Here is a 27147-nt window from a genome sequence, read left to right on the forward strand (position 1 = left end):
GAAGTTATGGGAACCCCCGAATTTGTAGCTAAGTTGGACACAAGTGCAGGGAACCTGGAATCTGGGACTTTGTACTGGTGACTGAAGTGAAGGCAGTCTTGTGGGACTGAGCTGTTTAGCCTGTGGAGCCTGATGGTAACTCTGAGTTGTTAGTGTCAGATTAGGATTGAATTCAAAGACCAAATGTTAGAACAAAAGATGCTCCTAGTGCTTTTATCACTTAGGAGACTACAACGGTTTTAGGAGCGCTAAGCCGGCAACCAGGGACAGAGAACATTATATATATTTTCTATTATTTCACACCTTCCATTTCAATAATGAGAGAAACACTCTTATCATATGGACTGTGTTGTTACAGGGATCGCTGACACTGGAGGATGTGGCCGTGGACTTCACCTGCGAGGAGTGGCAGCTCCTGGATCCTGATCAGAAGGACCTGTACCGCGACGTGATGCTGGAGAACTATAGCAACCTGCTGTCCGTGGGTGAGGACGGCTCCCCTGGGTCCCTTGGATGGTGCCTTTTCTTTCTTCAGCTTTTGAAAGCATTGTTGTGTCTGTGGTGCTCTGAAGTGGGAGATTTTCAGTCCTCCCCCCGGCCCCATATGAGAAGGTATAATCTCTCCGCGTTTTAGAGACAAGCCTTGGGCTTCCCTGGTGGCGCAGTGGTTAAGAGTCCGCCTGCCAATGCAGGGGACACGGGTTCGTGCCCCGGTCCGGGAAGATCCCACATGCCACGGAGCGGCTAGGCTCGTGAGCCACAACTGCTGAGCCTGCGCGTCTGGAGCCTGTGCTCCGCAACGGGAGAGGCCCGCGCACCGCGATGAAGAGTGGCCCCCGCTCGCCGCAACTGGAGAAAGCCCTCGCACAGAAACGAAGACCCACCACAGCCTAAATAAATAAATAAATAAATTTAAAGCCATGTATTTAAAAAAAAAAAAAAATTCTTCTAGAGACAAGCCTTTAATTTCCAAACATGCAGATTGTGCAGTCCCTAAAGTGTACCGTTCTCATAGCATCACAGATCTCTAGTGCCATTTGATGAGCCTAAGTCTTCTGTTATTTCCCACGAACAGGGTATCAAGTTAGCAAACCTGATATACTCTCCAAGTTGGAACAAGGAGAACCACCATGGACCTTAGAAGATGAAGTTCACAGTCACCCCCATCCAGGTAAGTGAGAGAGAACCAGCAAGAGGGGGAAGGCTGTGGAAATCACTTTCTAGTCCTTTAGAGAAGGCATCCCAGTGGTGAGGGTGTCTGAGGATACAGAAACAGCCTCCATGTATCCCTTTCCTCATGTGAGAGCTCTTTTTCTGTGCAAGAACTTAGAGGAAAACATACCACTTTATCTCATCTTGGAATGAATCCCTGTTTATTTCTTCTTAGATGTCAACTTTCCCCCTCCTAGGATTATTCTTGCTTGGTTTTTCAAATCCTCCCATTCTTCACTTGTTAGAGTCTGATTTTATGTTCCTTTCACGTCTCTTGGTATGAAATTCCTCCTTCCGTGTCTCTCTTCTAAGAGAAAACTTTGAATTCATCATTGTCTTCTGACTCATACACCTTCCTGCTCCATTGGGAAATATTTATTTCCCTTTACGACATCCAACTGCACCTCAGGTGCCTTACTCTTGTAGTAATGTGGTCTCTTAATGTGTATTCATCTGCTTGCTTGACTTTTCTTTTTACCCCCTCTGAGATTCTTCAAAGGTTCTGTTGTCATCCCTCTGCTCTGTCTCATAGGCTATAAAACCTTACTTTATTCAAATGTGTTAAGTTCTTTGTGGAGACTTGCAATTGACATGTTCCTTAACACTGTCCAATATTACCTGCTGGTACCATATATTTTAACCTGTCTCCATGGCAATTCCCAATGAGTTCACTCTTTTTGTGTGAGAAACTAGAACCATCTTCCCTCCCAGAAAATCCCTTTCCAACATCCTTTTTAAAATTGAGATTCTCTTGTACTTCTGTACATCTTAAATCCTGGCATTACCTTGAATCTGCTCTACCCTCTGGGCGCCTGTATTTAATGCCTCTGCTATTCCTGTTCTTTGTTTAATTAGGAAAGACGTTTCTAAACTTTCTCATTCTCATTTCATAGCCTAAACAAAATCATAAAACCTCATGCCCACCTTACTGTAGTTCCTTTTTATATTTGTTAATTAATCATTCTCTTAAACTTTAGATTTTGTTGCTGGATTCTTTTCCCTAAAGCTATCCTTTTCCTCCTCATAGTCTGATGGCATTAAGTCCCAGTTGACCATATTACTATGACACAAATTTCTCTTCTATCAAACACCTCAGTCCCCACTCTCGAAGAGGAGGCAGAAATTTAACAAAAATAGAGTTTCAGTTTTATAAGATGAAAAGAGTTAATGGAGAGAGATAGTGGTGATGGTTATACACCATGTGAATGCATTTTAATACACTGAACTGTGCACTCAGAAATGATTAAGATGGTAAATTTTGTGTTATGTGTAATTTATCACAATAAAAATAAGTGGGAAAAAGTACACAGATACTATGTCTGGTGGTGAAAACGACTGTAAACACCAAACCATCAGCATGGAAAATGATTGGAGATGAGGTCAATGGGGTCATAACTGGGGGTTTGCAATAGGTCATTTGGTCACATAGGGCCTTGTCATCCATTTCAAACACTTGATTGTCCTCCTAATGAGAAAACCTTTAGAAGGATTAGGGTATAGCAGTGACGTGATATAATTTATGTTTTAGAGGTATCACCTTGGCTGTCAGTAGAAAATAGACTGGAATAGGCAGGTGTTGAAGCAGAAAACGAGATGTGAGACCTGGTTGTTGGTGACTTCAACCCAGCTTGAGGATAGTATGAGAAGATTCTGGAACAATAAAGACTGAATTTGCCACTGAAGTAGGTATGGGGTATGTTTGTTTCCTAGGTAACAAATTACCACAAACTGGGTGACTTGAAACAACAGAAATGTATTCTCACAGTTTTAGATGCTAGAATTTGAAAATCAAGGTATTGGTAGAGCCATGCTCCCTTTCAAAGATCTAGGAATGAATCCTTTCTTGTCTATTCCTCGCTTCTGGTAGTGGCCAGAAATCTTTGATGTTCCTTAGATTGTAGACACGTCATTCCAGTCTTTGCCTCTGTTATTACATGACCTTCTCCCTGTATGTCTCTGTGTGTCTGTAGCCAAATCTCCCTCTCCTTAGAAGGACCCCAGTCATTGGATTAGGGTTCACTCTAATCCATTATGACCTCATCTTAACTTCATTACAGATGCAAAGACCCTGATTCCAAATAGGGTCACATTCATAGCTACTAGGGGTTAGGGTTTAAACATATCTCTTTGGGGGACATATTCAACCCACAATACGGAGTGTGAGAGGGGGAAAAAAAACAGATGGGAGATGATGCTAAGGATTTTTGATAGAAGAGACTAAATTTAGTGGGAAGCAAAGAAATGTCTTTCAGAGCAAAGATTTTATGAGCAAAGCTAGGACAAATCTTCATGTAATATTTACAAATTAAGCTTTTGAACGTGTGAAATGTTTCTGCTATCATTGAAGGCTATACAAAATTCAAGTAAATAGTAAATATAGAGACTATTTCAGAAATTTAGAAGAAAAGTAGCCTAAAGTGGTATAGAGAGAATGAAGAGTGATAGTATCATAAAGTATCTTAGGTGAGAAAAATAGCTCAGTTTTGAAATAAGATGATAAGGAAACATGGCAAGAAACTGGAAATGTGCAAGGCCATGTGGGGACTGTCAAAAGATTGGCCTGAAACCAGCCATGTGGAGACCAATATTTGAAGGTATTTGTTGGGGAGCTAGTGGAGTGGAAACTTAGATAAACTGGGTACATCATGGTAATGTAAACTTTTATCACCAGGCTTACTGTTGTGACTTTTATGTGTTAATAATAAAGGAGGCATGGTGGAGGTTAGGTTTTGTATATTCTAACTCTAGATAGTCTTATTTTTAACCTCGGTGGCAGCATTATAGAAATAATAAGGTATAGCCAGATGTTCTAAGAAAAACTAAAGATAAAATTGTCACAAGTCTTGATTCAGGAGGAAGGTGGTCCTATAAGACCCTTTAATTAATGCCAGCAGAGACATTACTGTATGATTAAGGAAGAAGACGCTGTTGTTGGCAAGTTGAGAGATTAGTATATCAGGGACAATGAAATGGGAAAAATTCCACCATGACATCCATACAGGTACAGAATAGTGAAGAAGGTGAGCATTCCCATGTCTGGTGCAGCAGATCTGCTTCTAAAAAAGACTGTGCCCCACTAGCCTGTTGTGAAAGTCCATCAGGATCATCATGTCCCTCTTTCTGTGGGAACATATGAGAATGTGTCACAGCTCCATGCAAGGTTAGAATGTGAGATTGGTGCTTTGGGAAAGTGAATTTGATGATGGTCTACCTAATGAAGAAGAATGGCATGTTTTAGCAACAGGATGAGCACCCAAGAGTCTGTTAGAATTTTCTTGAAATCATGACCTGTATGTCCAACATTCTGAGTTGCCTCTTTGATGTATATGTTCTAACACCCATGTCTGCTTCTTTCTCTACCAGCATGGTTATGTTAGGGTCTCTTCAGCGGGCTCTAGGAATCCCAAAACTCTACGTTGAATGACTAAAGCTTTCGTCTGTGCCTTCATCTTTTTTCAGTCTTCGTGTTTCTCAGAAAGTGATCTCATACAATACTCTGACCTTAAATAATATATATATTTTTGGTTTTGGGGTTTGTTTTTTTTTTGGCTGCGCCGTGCAGCTTGCGGGATCTTAGTTCCCCGACCAGGATTGAACCTGGGCCCGTGGCAGTGAAAGTGCCGAGTCCTAACCACTGGACTGCCAGGGAAGTCCCCTTAAATTATATTTACATACTGATGTTTCCACATTGCTATCTTCAGTCAAGAACTTACTCAACTCTTATCATCTGACTGGGTTTTCCGTGTCTATGCTTGGATATTATCTCAAAGATGATATGTTTCAAAATGTACTTGGTTTCCCTCACATTCTGAACTTGGTTTCCCTCACATTCTGAAGTTCGGCGATATTCCTCATCTTGTTAAAAGGCACTACCCAACTACCCAATGGATCAAGCCAAATACTTAGGCATACACTTTGATTCCCTCTTTTGTTACCTCTCCTCACATCAAATCCATTAGTGAGTCTTGTTTATCCTTCCTTCCAAATAAATCCTGATGTCTTCCATTTCTTATTTCCTTTGCTTCTTCAAACCACTGTCACACTTGCAACTGCCTGCTTTATTCCTTATCTTATTTGTTTATTGTTTCCCTTTCCAACCATAGAATATGGCTTCAGTGAAAGTAAAGAATTTTTACCCTGATGGCTGTTATCTTTTGGGTTGTTTGGTGTTTTATATTACTATGTCTTTAACCATTTCCAAGAGACAGGAGTTAGTGTTTAATGGATACAGAGTTTTTCAGTTGGGGAAGATGAAAAAGAACCAGAGATGAATGGTCATGATGGTTGTACAACAATGTGATTGTACTTAATGCCACATAAATATACACTTAAAAATGGTTAAAATGGTAAAATTTATCTTATATATATTTAATTACAATTGTGAAAAGTTTTTTGAAAAAAAAGATAAGGTACTTTTATACTTGGAATTTCTTTTATATTTGATATCATAGGTTTTCCATTAAAGAGCCAGCTCACCCCAAGGTATCTTTTTTTAAGTCTTTATTGAATTTGTTACAATATTGCTTCTGTTTTATGTTTTGGTTTTATGGCCATGAGGCATGCGGGATCCCAGCTCCCCAACAAGGCACCGAACCCGCACCCCCTGCATTGGAAGGCGAAGTCTTAACCACTGGACCGCCAGGGAAGTCCCCCAAGGTATTTTTGAAGTAGTTTTATTCCATATGATACTCATGGAAGGGTTCATTGTTCTCTTTCCTAGAAATTGAGAAAGTGGATGATCATATGCAGCCACACTGGCAAAACCAAAATATACTGAAGAGGTTGGAACAGTGTTATGAACAGAATGCATTTGAGAATATTATTTATCAGAGCAAAAGTTGTTTTCCTTTAAGGCCAAATCATGATGTATTTGATTTACATGGGAAAACTTTGAAATCATATTTAGATGTAATCAACCTGAGTACAAGCTGCAAAAAAATGGAGCCTGCTGAGTTTAATGGAGATGGGAGATCCTTTCTCCATGCTGATCATGAGCAAACTCATACTGAAATTAAACATCGGGACATACACAAAATAGAGAACACCCACGAATGTACTGAATGTGGCAAAGCCTTCCTCAAGAAGTCTCGGCTCAATGAACATAAGAGAATTCATACAGGAAAGAAACCCCACGGATGTAGTGTGTGTGGGAAAACCTTCTCCAAGAAGTTCAAGCTCACTGAACATCAGCGAACTCACAAAGGAGAGAAACCCCATGAGTGCCATGAGTGTGGAAAAGCCTTCCTCAGGAAATTTCAGCTTACTGAACACCAGAAGACTCATACAGGAAATAAACCCCATGTATGCAGTGTATGTGGGAAAGCATTCTACAGAAAGTTCAAGCTAACTGAACACCAGAGAACTCATACAGGAGAGAAACCCTATGAATGTACTGAATGTGGCAAAGCCTTCTTTAGGAAGGCAGAGCTCATTATACATCAGAGAAACAAAAGAGGAGAAAAACCCCATGTATGCAATGAGTGTGGGAAAGGTTTCTCCAGAAAATCACAGCTCATTCTGCACCAGAAAATTCATACAGGAGAGAAATCTTATATATGCAGTGAATGTGGAAAAGGTTTCATACAGAAGGGCAATCTTATTATACATCAACGAACTCACACTGGAGAGAAACCCTATGGATGCACTGAATGTGGTAAGGCCTTCAGTCAGAAGGCATGCCTCATAGCACATCAGCGATTTCATACAGGAAAGACTCCCTTTGTATGTACTGACTGTGGAAAATCTTGTTCACAGAAATCAGGACTCATTAAACATCAGAGAATTCACACAGGAGAGAAACCCTATGCATGCAGTGACTGTGGGAAAGCCTTCACTACAAAGACAATGCTCATTGTCCATCAAAGAACTCACACGGGAGAGAGGCCCTATGGATGCAATGAGTGTGGGAAAGCTTTCTCCCACATGTCATGCTTGGTTAAACATAAGAGGACACACACAAGAGAGAAACAAGTAGATTCACTGAAGGTGGAATATCCTTCCACAAAGGGTCACAGCTTATTAGATACTAGTAAACTCATGCAGGGGGAAAACCCTGTTAATATGGTGACTGTGCAGATGCCTTCTGCAACCCCTCAGACATCATTAAACATCAGTGGGCTCCTAGCAGATAGGAATGTAGTCCTTATGGAACATCCAGATGCCAGAGGTGCACCCTCAGGAGATAACAGAGAGTTTGTGCAGGAGAGAAACTTCATGAATGCGATGAATGTGGTTTTGCCTTCAGTGGTCAATTACATCTTATTTTATGTCACAAAAAACACATAGGAAAAAACTGGTACATTCTATTTGGAAAAGCCTTGAGCAATAATGTATAGCTGATTATATGGTTATGTATAAAAAGCAAACCTATGAAGGCAGAGGTTAGGAAAGCTGTGTTTTGGAAGATAGACCCTATTATCAGTGATTACCAAAGGTCATCAGCGAGCTTATAGTGTGTAAAAATATGAGAGTGGTAAAGTCCTTCCCTCAATAGGTGTCATTACATACTGGAGAGAAACTTGGAAGGCAGTGAATGTGGCAGGGTTTTCCGCCCCATCCATTAGCTGATGAAATCATATACAAGTAAAACACTGTGAACACACTAATTGTGGAATATCTTACTAAAGTTCTTGTGAAGCAAAGCCTGTGAAAATGAGAAATATTCGAGAGCTTTACGTACCAATTCCCACTTCATAATACATTACACAATATACCTGATGTACATTTTTGGACAGGAAACCTTGAACCATATTCCTAGTTACTATGCTTATGATTCCATAATTTTTAGGAGAAAGACAGTCTACCTCACATCACTGGTTAAGGTTATCACGTTATACTCATTTCTCCTAATTGTGGATTCTTTTTCTTTTTTTAAAAAAAATTATCTTCAATGCCCACCCAATATATGATTAGCTGCTGCATTTCTTAGGCTCTAAATTTATTTAAATATTATTTCAGACAACTGAATTCCCTCACAACAGAAATGAATATTAAATTCATAAATGTAACAATGTCCTTGGATGAGCTTAAGTTTAATTTATAAATAAGACTAAGCATTATACCATAAAGGTCACTATAAATGTGATTTTTAAAATTTTCTAGACTTGAAAAGGTAGTGAAATCAGGTTTGCAAAATGAACTGAAAGCCCAAGGACAATTAGTAATTTAAACCTATAAATTAAATAATGAAATACATTCCAACATAACTCTTGGTAGTATTTTTCCTGAAAACATGAAAATAAGATGGGCAATTTGAACACAAATTAAGATGACTCTTCTTGCTTCCATCCTAGCTCTCCCCCTTCTCTGATTATGCAAATTATTCTCAGAATCCTGGGAATATGAAAGTCTAAACTGGATAACTGTTCAGCTGCATTCTTCCCTCTGGAGATAGCTCCCTGCCCAACCCTTCCCTTTGCCTCACTGATGGAATGGATATAGATGTCAGGAAGAATGTTGGGGTGGTTCCATTTCTTCTCAACTCAGGGACTCTTGAGTCTTACATGTTTGAGTGTCACATGAGGAAGAGAAAAGTAGATCTTCATAGAATCAACTTTGGCCTGGTATCTCATACTCCACAGAGCTGGATCGACTGAATCAGATTGGGAATAGGTCAAGGAGCTCTGGAAGTGTGGGCTGAATCTGCTTCTAGACTGGAATACTATAGGCCTTTAACCAATCTGGCAAATATTTTCAGAATCTCTATAATTACTGAGCTGTAGCCAGAAGTAATGTCAGTAGGGACTGGCATAAAACTGATGTAGCGTTAAGGTTCAGACCAAGTCTACTGCTGGAAAACTGGGATTTGAGGAAGGGCATGAGGTCAGGTCCCTTAGGGAGAAGCTAGGAGTGGAGGCATGTAAGTAGATGAGGTATCTTAATGGCATTGTAAATGATTTTTAAAAAACACATGATGTAAAAACTTAGAATCACTTGGAGAGAACATCTCAATTGTTTTCTTAAGGATTTTAATGTGGAATATATGAAGATCTTAGGTCATGTATAAACATTACTATATCAGTTTCAATACAAAGCACAAATATAACAAATATCAAACAACAAATATCATCTTCCTGAGTTTGTGCTCAAATATAAGGTCTTGAATATAAGTTATAGTCTGTAAAATTTAGACTGTAAGCTTCATGAAGAAGTAACAAGTACTTCTACTGTTTGGGGACCTTCTGTTAACCCCTATATAGCAGATGTCTAGAATGCCTGACATAGAGTAGCCACTCGTTGTTAATTGGCTGAGTCTCATCCAATAAGCAATCTGGTCTTGCTCAACTGAGATCTAAAGTAGGATCAGAAAGGACCAAACTGTTTCCAAGTAACTTTAATGTATCTCAAAACAAACCTCAAGAATATTTATAGGAGTGCAAACACATTAATTAACAATGTTTGTCATCCAACCAAAAATTACCAAGCATGCATAAAAGCCGGAAAGTGTGACCAATATTGAGAAAAACCAATCAGAAGTGACCTGAAACTGATGATGCTAGATTGAGCAAACAAGGACAGTATGATAACTGTATAAACAGTTATAACTGTATTCCATTGGATCAAAAAGGTAGAGAAGTGATTAACATGTTAATTATAACCATGTGTAATGGGGTTTAAAAAATATATTATACGTTACATGTTCATATTTTATAAGTCCTCCCATAATATTGTTTCTTCATTCACTATCTTGAAAAGAGAGTGGAGGGCAGTTTGAGAGATTTCCACCTGGCATTCCTCACAATGATACCTCTTACCCCATTGGCCGAGAACTCAAGGCTTTTCTCTTTTTAATAAAAGCTTTTATTAGCTTTTGTTCTCTTTGTACCTGAGTTTCTTTTGCCTTGTCATCAACTTCACTGGTCTTTTCTTTTGCATACCCAAATAGGTTAAAAAACTCTCATGCTTTTTAAGATCCCCCAGCACAGCCCCGTGTATCATTTTGGATAGTTTCTATTGCTGTGTCTTCAAGTTAACTAATCTTTTCTTATGCAATGTCTAATTGCCATTAATTACATCAGTGTATGTTTTCTTTCAAATTGTAGTTTTTAATCTCTAGAAATTTGACTTGGGACTTTCTTTTTATATCTTTCACATCTCTATTTAACATGGTTTACTTTTAACCTATTTGTCACTTAATATTTAAAGTGGTTTTCTAGAAGGCAACATATAGTTAGGCCTTGCTTTTTTATTGAGTTGACAATATGTCTTTTTAATGTGAGAATGTAGTTAGGTTGAGATTAAAAATGTGCAATTTGCTATTCATCCCATCTATTCTTTTTTTTTTTTTTTAATTTATATTTTTGGCTTGTGCTGGGTCTTTGTTGCTGTGCACAGGCTTTCTCTAGTTGCAGCAAGCGGGGGCTACTCTTTGTTGCAGTGCACTGGCTTCTCATTGCAGTGGCCTCTCCTGTTGCAGAGCACAGACTCCAGGCACACGGGCCTCAGTAGTTGTGGCACGCAGGCTCAGTAGCTGTGGTGCACGGGCTTAGCTGCTCCGCGGCATGTGGGATCTTCCCGGGCCAGGGCTTGAACCCATGTCCCCTGCATTGGCAGGCAGATTCTTAACCACTGTGCTACCAGGGAAGCCCCCATCTATTCTTTGCTCCCTTTTCCTACCATCTTTTGGAGTAACTGAGTATGTTTTATGATTATTTATCTTCTTTGTTGGCTTATTAGCATTTATTTATTTATTTATTTTTGGCTGCGCCATGCGTGGCTTGTGGGATCTTAGTTCCCCGACTAGAGATTGAACCCCAGGCCCACAGCAGTGGAAGCACGGAGTCCTAACCACTAGACCACCAGGGAATTCCCCATAATTTTGTTATTTAAGTAGTTCCTTTAGTTTACAGCATGTATCATTAACTTGTCAGTATAAGTATTATATATACCTCTTCGTGTATAGTAACAGAATCTTATAATAGTATACTTCCATTTTCTGTTGCCAGATTAGCTTCATTGAAGAGACTGTCTTCTGGATGCTCCTGGGATATGTATTTAGGGGATGGGTAAGCTGGTTTTACATGATAAATCTACATTAGCATTCCTAACTCCATATACTTTTGGATACTTTACAGAATATGGAACAAGGAATTTCTGGCATTTAAACTTTAATGTAGTTCACCTTTGAGTCAAGTTTCAGTCAACCAACCAAGCAAACTGTTAGAGCCATTCTCACTGAGCTCACACATTAAAGCCAGAATCAATTCATAGTAAGCCCATATTAAATTTGCTTGATCCAAAATCATATTCCTTCCACCATGACCCCACAAATGTTTCCCAGGTTTCTACTGAACACATTAAGCAAGATTTTAAAAAGATAAATACTTCATGACTACATTGGGTGTATCCAAAGAATGCCAAGTCGGTTAAAAGTTGTCTAATTTTATAAACAATGTAATTCACCACTGTATTAGACTGCTCTCGTTGCCATAACAAAATACCAGAGTAGGTGGCTTAAACAACAGAAATTAATTTTCTCATAGTTCCAGAGGCTAGAAGTCCAAGATCTAGGTTCCAGCAGATATAGTTTCTGGTGAGACACTGCTTTCTGGTTTCTCTTCTTATAAATAAGGACACTAAACTTCCTGGAGCCCCACCCTTACAACCTCATTTAACCTTAATTTCTTACCTTAGGAGCCCCATCTCCGAATAGAGCCACACTACGTCTTAGGGCTTCAACATGTGAATCTGAGGAGACACAAACATTCAGTCCATAATATTCCTCCACTGGACTTGTCTCCTCCCTTTCATGTCCCTCTTGCATGCAAAATACATACATTCCATCCCAACAGCCCCAAAAGTCTTAACTCATTCCAACATTAACTCTAAAATCTATATGCAGGCCTTCTCTGGTGGCGCAGTGGTTGAAATCCGCCTGCCAGTGCAGGGGACATGGGTTCGATCCCTGGGACGGCAAGATCCCACATGCCATGGAGCAACTAAGCCCATCAGCGCAACTACTGAAGCCATGCGCCTAGAGCCCATGCTCCACAACAAGAGAAGCCACAGCAATGAGAAGCCCACACACTGCAACGAAGAGTAGCCCCCGCTCGCTGCAACTAGAGAAAGCCCACACAGCAACGAAAACCCAATGCAGCCAAAATAAAATAAAATAAAATACAATGTTAAAAAAAGAAAGTCTATATCCAAAGTGTCATCTAAGTCAGATATGGGTAAGACTTGAGGTACAATTCACCCTGAGGCAAAACTCCTCTCCAGCTTTGGACCCCTGAAAACAGGTAAGTTATGTGCTTCCAAAATAAAATGGTGGGACAGAGGTGGGATAGATATTCCCATTCTAAGAGAGACAAATCGTAAGGAAAAAATGGGTGACAGGTCCCACGCAAATCCAAAACCTAGAGAAACAAATTCCATTAGATCTTAAGGCTTCAGACTAAAGTCTTTTGTTCAGTGCTCTACCCTCCAGGCATTTTAGGTCACAGTTGTAGGTGGGAATCATAACACTCGCTATAATGAGGAAATAAAACCAAGTTACTTTTCCATTCTGCACACCAGTAGTGAGACAGGCTGGGATCTAGGACACTTTGCTGCAGTGCTTGCACCTGGACAAAAGTCCTCCAGCAACAGAATACAATGAAACTATAATAGAAGGGACTAAAAATAACTGCTGTGCATGCACAGTTGGGGCCAATTATGAACAAGATACAAGAAGACCAAAACCCAACTGCCACTTCTGAGGTACGGAGAGCAAAAGCAGGGTCCTGTGCTTAATCCCTGCACACAGCCCTAGAGGGGGTGGGCAGACTACCTAAGCCACCCTCCTGCCCCACCCCTGGACCTGCGCCCTACCCTCACCCCATTTAAGGGACCAGCTCCCCACCCCCCTACCCCCAGCAAGAAAGGGAACCTGTTACTTGTTTTCTCTCCCTCCTGCTGCAGCACCAGTCACAATAAAGCCTTGCCCAAGTTTCTTATCTGGACTGTTACCAATTTCTATTGATTAAAGAGTCCAAGAACCCTGGTCTGTAACAGTACAATGTACAGCTCCACGAAAAAAAAAGTGTTATTTTTGTCTGCGTTTATACATTTCATATTTCCAGCACCCAGACCTGTATTTGCCACAGAGTATGCATTTTATAAACATCTGCTGGGTCAATAAATGAATGATTAACCCCTTTACTTCGAAGGTTCTCTGAGCCAGGTTGTACAATTATAGGGAGTGGGGCTTAATCAGTTGGGCCGCAATACTTAACAGAATCATTTCCCTTTCTCAGAGCTTTTTTTTTTTAAATAAATTTATTTATTTAATTTTATTTTTGGCTGCATTGGGTCTTCTTTGCTGCGCGCAGGCTTTCTCTAATTGCGGGGGCTTCGCTTGCTGCAGAGCACGGGCTCTGGGTGCGCGGGCTTCAGTAGTTGTGGCTCCCGGGCACAGGCTCAGTAGTTGTGGCGCACGGGCTTAGTTGCTCTGCGGCATGTGGGTTCTTCCTGGACCAGGGCTCGAGCCGGTGTCCCCTGCATTGGTAGGTGGATTCTTAACCAGTGCGCCACCAGGGAAGCCCCTTTCTGAGAGCTTTTGCTTTAAAGTATTTCCCGTCTTTGTGGAAGACCTGGCTCTTCCCACCGTGGTTGGGGGAGCCACGCTTCTCCGCAGCCTCAGCCCCTTTTGCCGGCCCCTGATGGACCGTGTTCCCCATTTCCCTCCACACCAGTCAGAACAAGAGCTGTATAATCCTAAGTTTTGTCCACTCTCAGATCAATGCTCTCCTCAGCGGTTCTCTAAACCCTACAGTGGCCTCAAATGCAGCTTCCTCCAACACCCCCTCCAGCCAGCATTCCACTAGCCGGTTCTCCTTCAATTGTTGCTAGGCTTGGCTCGGGTCCCCCCCCCCCACCCCCGAATTTCTTTGAGATGGTTGCGCTTCTTAGTTTCTCTTTATCCTTTAAATCAAAGTGCCTTCATGTCCGCGACCATCTCTGCGCTTCCTGCAGAGAGATCCGGGCAGGCTTGACTTTCTGAGAAGCTAAGCTTTTGTGCAGCGCCCCTGGCGAATGTTACAAAGTCGGGGCCCAACGGGTCAAGTGACCTGGAAAGGGGGTGAAATAGGTCGTTTTCAACAGCTTCTCACCGTTTTTGACCTTCCCGCGGAAGGCAGGAAAAGGAAAACCTCCCCCGTGGTTCGGCCGTGCGTGGAAAAGCGGCGGTTCCCGGTAAAGAGCCTCGAACCCGGCGCGGAAATATTGCGTCATAGAAGGACCGCGAGGAGCCAGATTCCGAATCTCTGGAACCGCGGCTTTTGGACCTCGTCGGCCACCATCCTTTCAGCTTCTGAGAGTTGTGTCCGCCGCGGGGGTTGATCGCCGGGCTACTGACATTGAGGCAAAGTGTTTAGAACAGCGGTATCGTGATTTGCCTCCAACGGTGAAGACGGAGTTCATCCATCAGGTGAGTGTCCGGTTCTGGGCGTGTCTCGGGGTGTTTTGTTGTTTTTGTTCCAAACGACGTAGAGGTCAGTGTTGGGGGGAAGCGAGCGGTGATCCTCGCTGGGGTGTTGTGTGTTAGCGGATCAGTCGGGGAACCCGTGTTGAGAGTTCCCCATGGAAAGGCAGGTCACGGGGTTCCGTGTTGGGACGAGAACTTGGGAGGCTTTTTGGAGAGTAGCGTCTGGGGTGGCTGAGGTTGGAGGAATTGGGAGTCGTATCCGCGTTGGGGACAGCGTTTGGGGAGCTTATCGCATATTTAATTTAGAAATGGGGTTTCTGGTCCTCTTGCGTCCATGTTTACTGTATATTCCTATTGAAAATAGATTTTCAGGCTCATCCCGACCCAAGTAATGACATTCTCATCCTCCTAAATACGCCTCCAGAAAACAACTCTTGTTTAAATTTAGTACATCTTATTTTTAGCGCTGGGATCAGGTGTGTAGGTATTGATATGATTTTATATATTTTTATCTAACCTCCTGTCATAACCATTTCCATATTACAAACTCTGGAAGTTTTCTTCTTTCTTTTCTTTTTTTTTTTTTAATTTTTATTTATTTATTTATTTATGGCTGTGTTGGGACTTCGTTTCTGTGCGAGGGCTTTCTCTATTTGCGGCAAGTGGGGGCCACTCCTCGTCGCGGTGCGCGGGCCTCTCATTATCGCGGCCTCTCTTGTTGCGGAGCACAGGCTCCAGACGCGCAGGCTCAGTAATTGTGGCTCACGGGCCTAGTTGCTCCGTGGCATGTGGGATCTTCCCAGACCAGGGCTCGAAGCCGTGTCCCCTGCATTGGCAGGCAGATTCTCAACCACTGCGCCACCAGGGAAGCCCCTCTTTTCTTTTTAAAAAACTGTTCCAGTTATGTTCCATCAAGTGGGTGTTTTGATTGAGGTAGAACTGATGTAGATCTAGGTACTACACTTTCAGGAACACGTGATGGATTTCCTCTAACTCAAGTTTTTTTTTGTTTCTTTGACCAGCTGTGATTTTTTTTGTATGTGTCTTGGACATATTTTATTATGTTTATTTGTAAATCGTTTATGCTTTTGTTGTAACTGTAAATGGTGTCATTTTTTCCCCATATGACCCCGCTCCCTCTTTTTTGTTTCTTTTATGTAATGCACAGGAGCAAAAATTAAAAAGATATGCTGATTTTGTCACCTCATTCCACTCATGTTATTACTGATAGCTTCAAATTGATTACTTCATCTTTTCTAGTTGAGCATTTTTGTCATCTGCAAATAATGTTGACCAGATAGCAAGTGATGGGACTGAAGTAAGAAGAACCTGCTTCTGCCTCTGACCTGGGTAGGTTAATCACTGAAGAAGTTGTGAAGCTTCATTAGTTGTGAAGAAAGCTGTCATGGTTCCCACTTCATAGCTGTTAGAAAGATTAAATGAGCAAAAGTTCTTTAAGTACAAAGTGTAGTGCATGGCACATTGTGTAGTCTGAATAAATGGTACCTGCACTTTATCAAGTTATTATTCTTTCTCCAAGGCTGCCCCACCCCCAACTTTATTGAGATGTAATTGACATAAAACATTCTGTAAGTTTAAAGGTGTACAACGTGTTGATTTGATACACTTATATATTGCAAAACAAACCACCATAAGTTAGCTAACATCTGCATCATGTCACATAATTAGCATTTCTGTTTTGTGGTGAAAACATTGAAGATCTACTTTTTTTAACAACTTTCAAGTATATAATACAGTATTATTAACTGTAATCACTATGCTGTATATTAGATTCCCCTCAAAGGCTTTTTAATTTTATTTTCATTCATAATTTCTTTCTCTTTAAAATTTCCTTTGATTTATGTTGCTAGATTTCCCAATATCTTATATTCCTAGAAGAAACCATACTTGTTCATAATGATTTGTTCTTTTAACATGGGGCTGGATTCTATTTGTTAATATTTTATTTAATATTTTTGCATCTAGAAATAAAAAGATATTTTGGATTTGCTTCAAAAATAATCTGTGGGGGGGAAATAATAATCGAGTGGCTGTGGGGAAGTGAGTGGTGGTGTAGATAAAATTGAATTAGATTTGAGTTGATAATTATTGAAGTCACATGATGGATGCGTGGAGTTTGATTATACTGTTCTTTGTTGGGGTTTTTTTTGTAGAAGACGTTTAATTATACTGTTCCATCTTTTGCTTGAAATTTTAAAAAGTTTTTGTGAAAATTTATAGGTGAAACTGATCTGTACTTTTCTTTAAAAGTTTTTTTCAAGTATAACACTAAAAATTAAAGAATAGAATATTACAGCACCCTAGAAGCCCCCACCTCATCCTAATCTCCTCCCTCCTCTCTAGAGGCAATTATTATCCTAAAAACATCATATTAAGTTTGCCTGATTGTTAACTTTATATAAGTGGAATCATACAGTACATGTTCTTTTGTGTCTGGCTTCCTTTGTTCAATATTTTGTTGTGAAATTCATCTAAGTTATTGCATATAGCAGTAGATTGTTTCTTTCCATTGCTATATAGTATTCTGTTGTATGACTATACCCCAATTTATTTATCCATTCTGCTATTAATAGACATTTGGCTTGTTACTGGCTTGTGGCTATTATGAATAACGCTTATGTGAACATTTTTGTACATGCATTTTGGTGCTGTTGGATATATACTTAAGTAGCATTCCTGAAGTATAAAGTATGCTAGATACAAGGAGAAATGACAAATGCTCAGTCGTAACAGGTACTTGTTAATATACCTGCCTCAGTAACAGAGACCAAGGAGACAAAAAGCCAGAAGGCTATAGATTAACAGGGGCCAGCAAACTTTTTCTGTAAGGGGGTAGATAGTAAATATTTTAAGCTCTACAAGCCCAATGGTCTCTGTCTGTACCTATGCAACTCCGCCACCGTAACATGAAAGGAGCCTTTGAAAATACATTAAAGAATGGGTGTGCCTGTGTTCTAAGAAAACATTATTTACAAAAACAGGTCACCAGCCCACCAGTGCTGACCCCTAGAAGATTAGAATAACATGATTAAAAAATTGACCAATATAAAACTCTTCACTCAACAATTTTTCTCAAACGCACATAGAACATTTCTAAAACGTTACTGTATGGTGGGCCATAAAGCAAGTCTAAACAAATTTCAAAGAATTGAAATCATACAGAATATTTTCTTTAACTGTAGTGGAATTAAGCTCTAAAGCAATACCAAAACAACACCTAGGATTTCCCCATTTGTTTGGCAAGTATGCCATAACCCATCTAAATCATCCATGAATAAAAAAAAAATTACAGTGGAAATGTCTAAATTGCATTTTTAAAATTGAGATATAGTTGAGTGAATTGCATTTTAATAATAATCCTACATGTCAGTTCTTGTTGAATTCAACTAAAGGAGTCAGTGGAGGGAATTTATAGCCTCAAATACGTATGTTAGAAAAGAAAGAAGGATGAAAATCAATGAAAAAACATCTATCTCTATAGTACTCTTTCTTCTAATCTATCAATTAGTACTTTGAAATGCCTGCTTCATACAATGAGTTGAGAAACTTTTCATCGTTTTCTGTGATGTGTGAGAGTTTACATAATATCGACCTTATCTGTACTGTACAGATTAGGTAGAACTCATAAAGCCCTAATGACTTTTTTCTTCTTTTTTTCATGGAAACTCACAGTAGAGAGAATAGTATAATATGTACCCATCACTCGGCTTCAGCGTGGCCAATCATGCTCATCTGTGCCGCCACCACTTTTGTTTTTCCTCTGGAGGGTTTCATAGCAAATCCAAGGTTTCATGTCCTTAAACTTGTAAATCTTCCAGTATGCATCTCTAACTGGTAAGGTCACTTAAAAAATTTATAGGGCTTCCCTGGTGGCGCAGTGGTTGAGAATCTGCTTGCCAATGCAGGGGACACGGGTTCGAGGCCTGGTCTGGGAAGATCCCACATGCCGCGGAGCATCTAGGCCCGTGAGCCACAATTACTGAGCCTGCGCATCTGGAGCTTGTGCTCCGCAACAAGAGAGGCCACGATAGTGAGAGGCCCACGCACCGCGATGAAGAGTGGCCCCCGCTTGCTGCAACTAGAGAAAGCCCTCGCACAGAAACGAAGACCCAACACAGCCATAAATAAATAAATAAAATTAAATTAAAATTAAAAAAAAAAATTTATAACCAGCAGGTTGTTTTCAAATGTATCAAAGTTAATAACAATTCTTTTATTTCACTCAAGACCCAGTCCATATTCAGTGTTTTTCTGATCATCTCAAAGTTGTCATTTAACATTGGATTGTCTGCATCATGATCCAAGTAATGTACGTGCGTTGCATTTGCTTCTTATGTCTCTTAGGTCCCTTTTATTTTATTTTATTTTAAACATACTTTATTGAAGTATAGTTGATTTACAAAGTTGTGTTAATTTCTGCTGTCTAGCAAAGTGATTCAGTTATACGTATATATTTTCTTTTTCATATTCCTTTCCATTATGTTTTATTACAGGATATTGAATACAGTTCCCTGTGCTATACAGTAGGAGTTTGTTGTTTATCCATTAGATCCCTTTTATTCTATAACAGTCCCTCTTCCATTTTTTCTTTTGTCCTCATGTCTCTTAATATGTTGCACTAAGAAACATACAACATTGTTAATGAAGGATTCTTGCCTAAAATGTTAAATATAGAAGTAATCAAAACTCTAATTTAACTACCCAGTTTATAGGAAAAATTGAGAGTAGGAGAGGTGAGGAAGGATAAGGAAGCAATTAGCCAAATCCAGAAGGTAGTATATCCTATGGGACAAATGACTTGTTCCCTTCTGCCCTCCCTCCATTCCTTCCAAAGCATATATGGTTATTGACTTATAATGACTTGGCAACATCTTTACTTTTATTTCAAGTGGGGATTTTTTTAATTTAAAATATTAAAATTTAAAATTTTAATTTTCATTTAAAATATTTTGTGCTCATTGAAAAAGATGTAAAATTCACATCCTAATCTATTGGACCAACCATAATAATTTTTTAAAATTTATTTATTTTATTTATTTATTTTTGACTGCGTTGGGTCTTTGTTGCTGCACGTGGGCTTTCTCTAGTTGCGGCGAATGGGAGCTACTCTTATTGCGGTGCGCAGGCTTCTCATTTGGTGGCTTCTCTTGTTGCAGAGCACGGGCTCTAGGCGTGCGGGCTTCAGAAGTTGTGGCGCACAGGCTCAGTAGTCGTGGCATGCGGGCTCTAGAGCGCAGGCTCAGTAGTTGTGGCACACGGGCTTAGTTGCTCCGTGGCATGTGGGATCTTCCCGGACCAGGGATCAAACCCATGTCCCCTGCATTGGCAGGCGGATTCTTAACCACTGAGCCACCAGGGAAGCCCCTACCATAATAATTTTAACATTGTTATATTTCCTTTTGTGAAATACAGAATCATATGATATGGAATGAGTAGAAATGTGCTTTGTTCACTGAGCTGTATATTATGGACATTTTTAATTTCAGGAAGTATGTTAAAATTTTAAATTATTACAAGGTTTTCCATTAGATGGATTATAACTATTCATTCAATTAATCGTCTCTCAGTGGACCTTACATATGTTTTGTGAACCTTACATATGTGTTTGCTCACTTTGCCACTCTTTTCTTTGCATAAATTCCCCAAAACAGAATGTTGGATCAGAAGCGATTTTATTTTGAAAATGTTCAGTACATAATGTGAGAATATCCCCCAGTAATATTCTATCATATAATACTTACAGTATTTATCTAAAGGAGTGTTATCATTTTTTTTTTTTAAATGAAGGTATGAGAGAAATTTTTTTTTTTTTGAAATTCACGGTCTTTTATTTATTTATTTATTTATGACTGTGTTGGGTCTTCGTTTCTGTGCGAGGGCTTCCTCTAGCTGTGGCAAGTGGGGGCCACTCTTCATCGCGGTGCGGGGGCCACTCTTCATCACGGTGCGCGGGCCTCTCACTATCGTGGCCTCTCCTGTTGCGGAGTACAGGCTCCAGACGCGCAGGCTCAGTAATTGTGGCTCACGGGCCCAGTTGCTCCGCGGCATGTGGGATCTTCCCAGACCAGGGCTCGAACCCGTGTCCCCTGCATTGGCAGGCAGATTCTCAACCACTGCGCCACCAGGGAAGCCCGAGTGTTATCATTTTTCATGTCATTTTCATGTCAGTTTCAAGCACTAACTAAACTCTTATTTTTCATTATTGTCCATTTCAATTACTTGGGTTTTCTGGGTCTATAGTAATATTGTGCAGAAGGTTATTTAACTCTTTTTTTTCTACTATTAACAATTGCTATTTGATTCTTTTTTCTAATTGCATTTGGAAGCATGGTCGGACCAGTGATGAATGAGAACAGTGATTCTTGCACCCCTTCCATGCTTCGTAGGAATGCTTACAAAGTGTCACTGCCTCTCATTTGGGCATATAAAGTGTTTAACGTTCAATTTGTTTTTGTTTTGCTTTAAATCTTTTTCCTTTTTTCTTCTTTAATTTTGGAAAGAAATAAAGCGTTACATATACAACTAAAATGTCAACTCCAAGTCCCAACTCCATTCCTTCCTCTTCCTCCCTAGATGTAACCACTAGCTTGGAATTTTACATTATGATTATTTTTGGACTTTTAAGTGTGTGTGTGTGTGTATCTACAAACAATATATAATATTTTTGTGTGTTTTACAAGTTTACATAAGTTATGTTATACATAAGTTATGTTATGGGGCTGCCTTTGCATTCCTTGTGTGGAGGGAGCTGTCTGGATGTGCATGGGGAATATGACAAGAGCTGATTCCAAAGGCCCTGTTTTTGCAACTGTGACTGTATGGCCCCCTCACAGTATGATACACCAGGGAAGTTTAGTTCTTAAAGTGCCTGAGAAAGAGAACAAGTTTGTATTGTGAGGCTATTGGAAGAGGGAAGTGTCATAATGGAGAGAGGCAGATATGAATGCAGATTCCCACATTGCTCCTGAGGAAGGGTGTTAACTTGGGCAACACGCTTCACCTGACCAAGCTTCAACTTACTGGTGTTTAAAATTGGAGAGAATAATGAAGACCTTACAGAGCAGTGTTGAAGATTACATAAGATACGGCTTGTGATCTGTTAAGTACCTTGATCTTTAAACTGGGATAATTGCCTCAGTACAGTAAACAGAAAATTTAGATGTATGTGGGCTCAGGTGGTTTTAAGTCAGTTTCCAGAGCCACCTTTTTTTTTTTAAATATTTTTTATTGAAGTATAGTTGTTTTACCATATTGTGTTAATTTTGGCTGTACAGCAAAGTGATCCAGCCATACATATATATACATTCTGGGTTTTTTGTATTCTTTTCCAGTATGGTTTATCATAGGATATTGAATATAGTTCCCTGTGCTATACAGTAGGACCTTGTTGTTTATAGACCCACCATTTTTGTACCTTATCTTTCCTGAAATGGATCTATGTGACAAGACCATGAGCTGGTTTTTGTTTCCCACCTCCTCTTCCACCTTCACTCTCTTCCAACTTTACCAAAATAAAAGGCATTCCTCTCGCCCATTCCATATCTTTCTGTGGGGCAGAGCCCCATGATGTAAACGCTTTCAGAGGGTTAAAGAGACATGAAATATTGGGGCCTTCTCTTAGTGTAAGTCCACATAGCAAGGGAGAGCTCTGGTCCCAGGCTCAATCATTGAATTTGCTCTTGAATTCACAGGTTCTGGTAATAGAAGAGGAAGAAGGAACATTTCAGTAATAGAAGAAGAAGAAGGTTCCAGGCTTGGGAGATCATCATTTCTGGCAGCAGCCTGACCTGAGATCTCTGACCACAACTTCCAGGCAGGCCCACAGAGATAGAAGACAGAACACTAGAACACACCCTAGAGTTACATGCCCTTTTTTTTTTTTTTTTTGGCCGAGCCCCTTGGCTTGTGGAATCTTAGTTCCCCGACCAGGGATTGAACTCACACCCTCGGCAGTGAAAACGCAAGAGTCCTAACCACTGGACTGCCAGGGAATTCCTGACACGCCCTTTCTTAAGAACTGGAGAAGATGATCAAGGTCCAGGTGAGGTTTGTTTTATCGATTTTATCCTTTGTTTCCCGGTGGACTTGTGGATGCTTCTAAACAAGTCTGGTGAAATGAGAACAGTATATGTTGATAAAAATCAGGATCTGTTGGAAAATAAATTTAGCCTGTAATCTTAAAATCAAGGCAAGTTCAGAAGCAAGATATGAGGGCCCTAGGGCTTGTACAAAGTTTTTAAGGTTGGAGCCTAGGTAGGTGGCTGTGTAAGACCCTTGGGTTGCCTTAGTTTTGAACTTGAGTCTACTTTTCTTGGCAGCCATTATAACAGGAAAATGTGAAACGTTACATGATTTGCATTGTCTGTGAGGAGAAGGCACACCAGTTCTTCAGGGGAAGTACACATTTCACTGCTCTTCAATCTTTTTTTTCTTTAAATAAATAAATAAATTTATTTATTTATTTTTGGCTGTGTTGGGTCTTCGTTGCTACGCACAGGCTTTCTCTAGTTGCGGCGAGCGGGGTCTACTCTTCGTTGTGGTGCGCAGGCTTCTCATTGTGGTGGCTTCTCTTGTTGCAGAGCACGGGCTCTAGGTGCGTGGGTTTCAGTAGTTGTGGCACGCAGGCTCAGTAATTGTGGTGCACGGGCTTAGTTGCTCCGCGGCATGTGGGATCTTCCTGGACCAGGGATCAAACCCATGTCCCCTGCATTGGCAGATGGATTCTTAACCACTGCACCACCAGGGAAGTCCACTCTTCAATCTTAAGAAATTTCTTTTGCTAGCTCTTCAGAGACGTTTTGTGATAGACAGAACTCTCATTATCAGTTTTGTAATAAAGGCCTAAGATGTTTCCTCTGGCTTTTTCTTATCGTGTTCCTCGGACTAGGCATGCCAGAGCAGAACTCAATTGGACAAAATTCTTCTAAAGCAGTGTGCCTTGACAACAGAGCCTTCTAATAGTCTGACTTTACCCAGGAATAAAGCCTGGATTATCCAATAGAATGAATGGGCTGCTTGACCTTTGAGTGGTCCTCCATGAAGAAGAATTCTCTCAACCAGATTTTTGTTATTGATTTGGCAGGAGACAGCTGAAAATTCTCCCTTTATAGCTTCTTAACCCTAGGTTCAAAAATGAAGTCAGAGCCAATTATTCTTGGTTTGGTCTTTGTATTTTAATTATTCAAATGATACATGGCTACATTGGCATGCAAGAGATTCAAGCACACAGAGGTATCTGCACCAAAAGAGAATATCCCGTTTTACCTTTTCTTGCCAAACTCCCAACCCAAAGGTTAACAAATGTTAATAGTTTGGGTCTCCCACCAGTGTCTTTCTATAATTGATGTGTGGTAAAATATACCTATATTTACGTTTACATTTATTTCCATATATATTTTTATATATGCATTTCTATATGCATACATATGTGTCCTTATACATATATAATTGAATATATTATTAAGATTTTTCACATGTCTGGGATCATACTGTATATACTATTTGGGGGCTTGATTTTTTTCATTGAAGGTCATGGATACCAGTATATTTAAAACTACCTCATTGAGGACTTCCCTGGTGGCACAGTGGTTAAGAATCCACCTGCCAGTGCAGGGGACACGGGTTCGATTCCTGGTCCGGGAAGATCCCACATGCTGCAGAGCAACTAAGCCCGTGTGCCACAACTACTGAAGCCTGCACACCTAGAGCCCATGCTCCACAACAAGAGAAGCAACTGCAATGTGAAGCACGTGCACCACAATGAAGAGTAGCCCCCACTCGCCACAACTAGAGAAAGCCCGCGTGCAGCAACGAAGGCGCAACACAGCCAAAAATGAATAAATTAAATAAATTAAAAAATAAAAATGAAAAATAAGTCTACCTCATTGATTTTAATGTTTGCGTAGTATTTTATATCATGGAGGTATAGCATACCCTGTCTGCCTCTGATGGATATCTAAATTATTGATAGATTTTTCATACTTATAAACAAAGACATTCTTACTGCACAGTGTTTTTTATTTCTATGCAAATATTATTTTAGTACTTTTTTAGGCTGGGAAGGACTAATTTGTAGAATTCCATGGGGCAGTGGTTTGAATGTTTGTGTTCCCCCCAAAATCATTTGTTGAAATCTTAAACCCCCAAAGATGATGGTTTTGGGAGGTGTGTAGGTCATGAGGGTGAGGCCTTCACGAGTGGGATTAGTGTCCTTATAAGAGAGAATGCACAGAGATCCCTCGCCCTTACATGTGAGAACACAGTGAGAAGGTGCCCACTACAAACCAGGAAGCAGGCCCTCACCAGAATGCAGCCATGCATTCACCTTGATCTAGAACTTCCCAGCCTCCATAACTGTGAGAAATAATTTTTCTTTTAATATTTATTTATTATTTATTTGGCTGAGCCGGGTCTTAGTTGCGGCACACGGGATCCTCGTTGCCATGTGCGGGATCTTCAGTGTGGCGTGTGGGAGCTGTAGTTGCAGCATGTGGGATCTTAAGTTGTAGCATGTGGGCTCTTAGTTGAGGCATGCAGGATCTAGTTCCCTGACCAGGGATCAAACCCGGGCCCCCTGCATTGGGAGTGTGGAGTCTTAACCACTGGACTACCAGGGAGGTCCCAGTAAATTTGTCTTTATAAGCTACCCAGTCTGTGGTATTTTGTTACAGCAACCCAGGTGGACAAAGACACGTGGTCTGTGGTATGTGAAACAGTCACGGTCACAGTGCACATGATTTATCATGGGGAAGATGCGCAGAACGTGTTCCCGTCCCTCTTTTCCACACCATATTATTCCACCTCAGATTGCACTGGAACTTGTTATTACAGGCATCTTTGTCATTCGAGGACGTGGCTGTGGCTTTCACCTGGGAGGAGTGGCAGTTACTGGACCCATCTCAGAAGGACCTGTACAGGAATGTCATGTTGGAGAACTACTACAACCTAGTGTCAGTAGGTAAGGGCAGTGTATGGTCAGACCGCCCAAGATGGCTGTTCTCTTGCTGTCTGTCCATCCCCTGCTTGACCAGTGCCTGCTTCGCCTGAACCCTACTCACGTGACTGACCTTCCTGCATCCTTTGCTCCAGGACCCAGCTACTGATCGCTCTAGCTTTAGATCAGAGCATCTCTACTCTGATAGGCTATCACAGGGGTGGTGAGGAACCTGCCCTTCTGCTGGTTTCCCTGGTAACCAGTGAGCCAACCTGATGTCAATTTCCCCTATAACTGGTAACACACCCCCCACCCCCCACCCCCAGCGCAGACTGCCGCCATGTCCTGCCCACCATCTACCATACATGGTGGGGTGTCGCTCCAGGACCTTGCTTCAGACACATAAGCTCCCCCATCCATTAAACCATGGATGTCTCTGTCGCTGATTCCAGGCTCTTTCTTCAGTTTTGAAGCTGGGCAAGTACGGCCTTGTAGGCCTGCAGGGTGCAGCCCAACAGGAAGCATCACAGTCGTTGCCTTTTCTTTCTCATTCAGTGAAATCTGTAGGGTTCCTGGAATATTTCATGGTTTGGACTAAAGCATCATAGGTTCTAGAGTGTATTCTTTCCCTTTCCAAGTTAAAGGTTTTTACTTTACCAAAGTACGAAGGGTGTGGTCCCTGAAATAGAACTTTCTCCAGTTTTCATAGTTTCCCCAGGCTCAAATGCTCGGTGCCAAGCGTTCTGTGATTTCCCATTTACAGGATATCAGACTCCCAAACCAGATTCACTGTTCCAGTTGGAACAAGGAGAACCCCCATGGACGGTAGAGGGAGCAGGCCAGAGTCAAACCTATCCAGGTGAGTGAGTGACAACCAAGAAGATGGGGAGAAACGACATGGAAATTCCAGTTGGTCAGTGAAGGATTGATACTTCTGAAATGCTGTCTAGAGAACTTTCCTTACACCAGTTGGTGGCCCAGAAGCCTAACACCTTTCTGCATGTTCTTTTTTTATTTGGCCATGCTGCGCAGCATGTGGGATCTTAGTTCCCCGCCCAGGGTTCGAACCCTTGCCCCCTGCAGTGGAAGCGCGGAGTCTCAACCACTGGACCGCCAGGGAAGTCCTGCATGTTCTTTATTAGGGCTGTTCTTCTTTGCCTGCCACTGAAGGATGATGTCTTCCTTTTTTTCAGTTTTCTGGATCTGACTGCAGTTTGTCTCATCCAGGACCTTGAGGTCTTAACCTGGTTCCATTCCTCCCAACATGCTCCCTCATGCCTTCTCCTTTTCTTTGTCTGCAGGGGCCTCACTTCCCGTTCTTCACCTTACCTGCTATGAGATACGTCTCACTACCTGTTCACATTGCTTTGCACTTAACGCTGCTCCCTACCTCTGCAATATCCCCTCCCCTTTTGAAAGGGCTGATTAATATCCTTCCGTGACAATCCACCTCAGCTTCATTCATCTGAAAACCATACACCCCTCGTCTCCCAGGGCACCTGTCTACTAGTTCACCCTCTGCTTCCCCAGCTTTCAGATTCTGTTGTTTTTTTGTTTTTTTTAATCTTCTGTTAAAAGT

At 41.0% G+C, this 27147-nt stretch overlaps 2 protein-coding genes and 1 long non-coding RNA gene across 7 annotated transcripts in view; all 3 read left to right on the forward strand.

The window, feature by feature from the left end:
• LOC118885087 (zinc finger protein 649-like) overlaps window positions 1-10453 on the forward strand; it is a 31944-nt gene extending 21491 nt beyond the window's left edge. For 3 of the 4 annotated variants that reach the window (XM_036833440.1, XM_036833438.1, XM_036833439.1), the window contains 3 exons: window positions 359-485; window positions 1076-1171; window positions 5933-10453. In XM_036833440.1, coding sequence (XP_036689335.1) covers window positions 359-485; window positions 1076-1171; window positions 5933-7497 — 1788 coding nt within the window. In that variant the 3' untranslated portion in view covers window positions 7498-10453. Of the gene's footprint in view, window positions 1-358; window positions 486-1075; window positions 4739-5932 lie in introns of those variants that run through there. The other variant, XM_036833442.1, reaches the window with a different exon arrangement.
• A 3880-nt stretch (window positions 10454-14333) lies between these two features.
• LOC118885154 lies at window positions 14334-22550 on the forward strand. The gene is made up of 3 exons (XR_005017451.1): window positions 14334-14617; window positions 15875-15964; window positions 22327-22550. It is a non-coding gene; the product is annotated as an uncharacterized LOC118885154 (long non-coding RNA).
• A 27-nt stretch (window positions 22551-22577) lies between these two features.
• The window catches only part of LOC118885101 (zinc finger protein 577-like), a 37963-nt gene continuing 33393 nt past the window's right edge, over window positions 22578-27147 (forward strand). For both annotated transcript variants that reach the window (XM_036833464.1, XM_036833463.1), the window contains exons 1-3: window positions 22578-22676; window positions 25466-25592; window positions 26332-26427. In XM_036833464.1, the coding sequence (XP_036689359.1) occupies window positions 22662-22676; window positions 25466-25592; window positions 26332-26427 (238 nt within the window). In that variant the 5' untranslated portion in view covers window positions 22578-22661. The remainder of the gene's footprint in view (window positions 22677-25465; window positions 25593-26331; window positions 26428-27147) is intronic.

Source organism: Balaenoptera musculus, chromosome 19 (genome assembly GCF_009873245.2).
Source record: "Balaenoptera musculus isolate JJ_BM4_2016_0621 chromosome 19, mBalMus1.pri.v3, whole genome shotgun sequence".
Classification (NCBI taxonomy): Eukaryota; Metazoa; Chordata; class Mammalia; order Artiodactyla; family Balaenopteridae; genus Balaenoptera; species Balaenoptera musculus.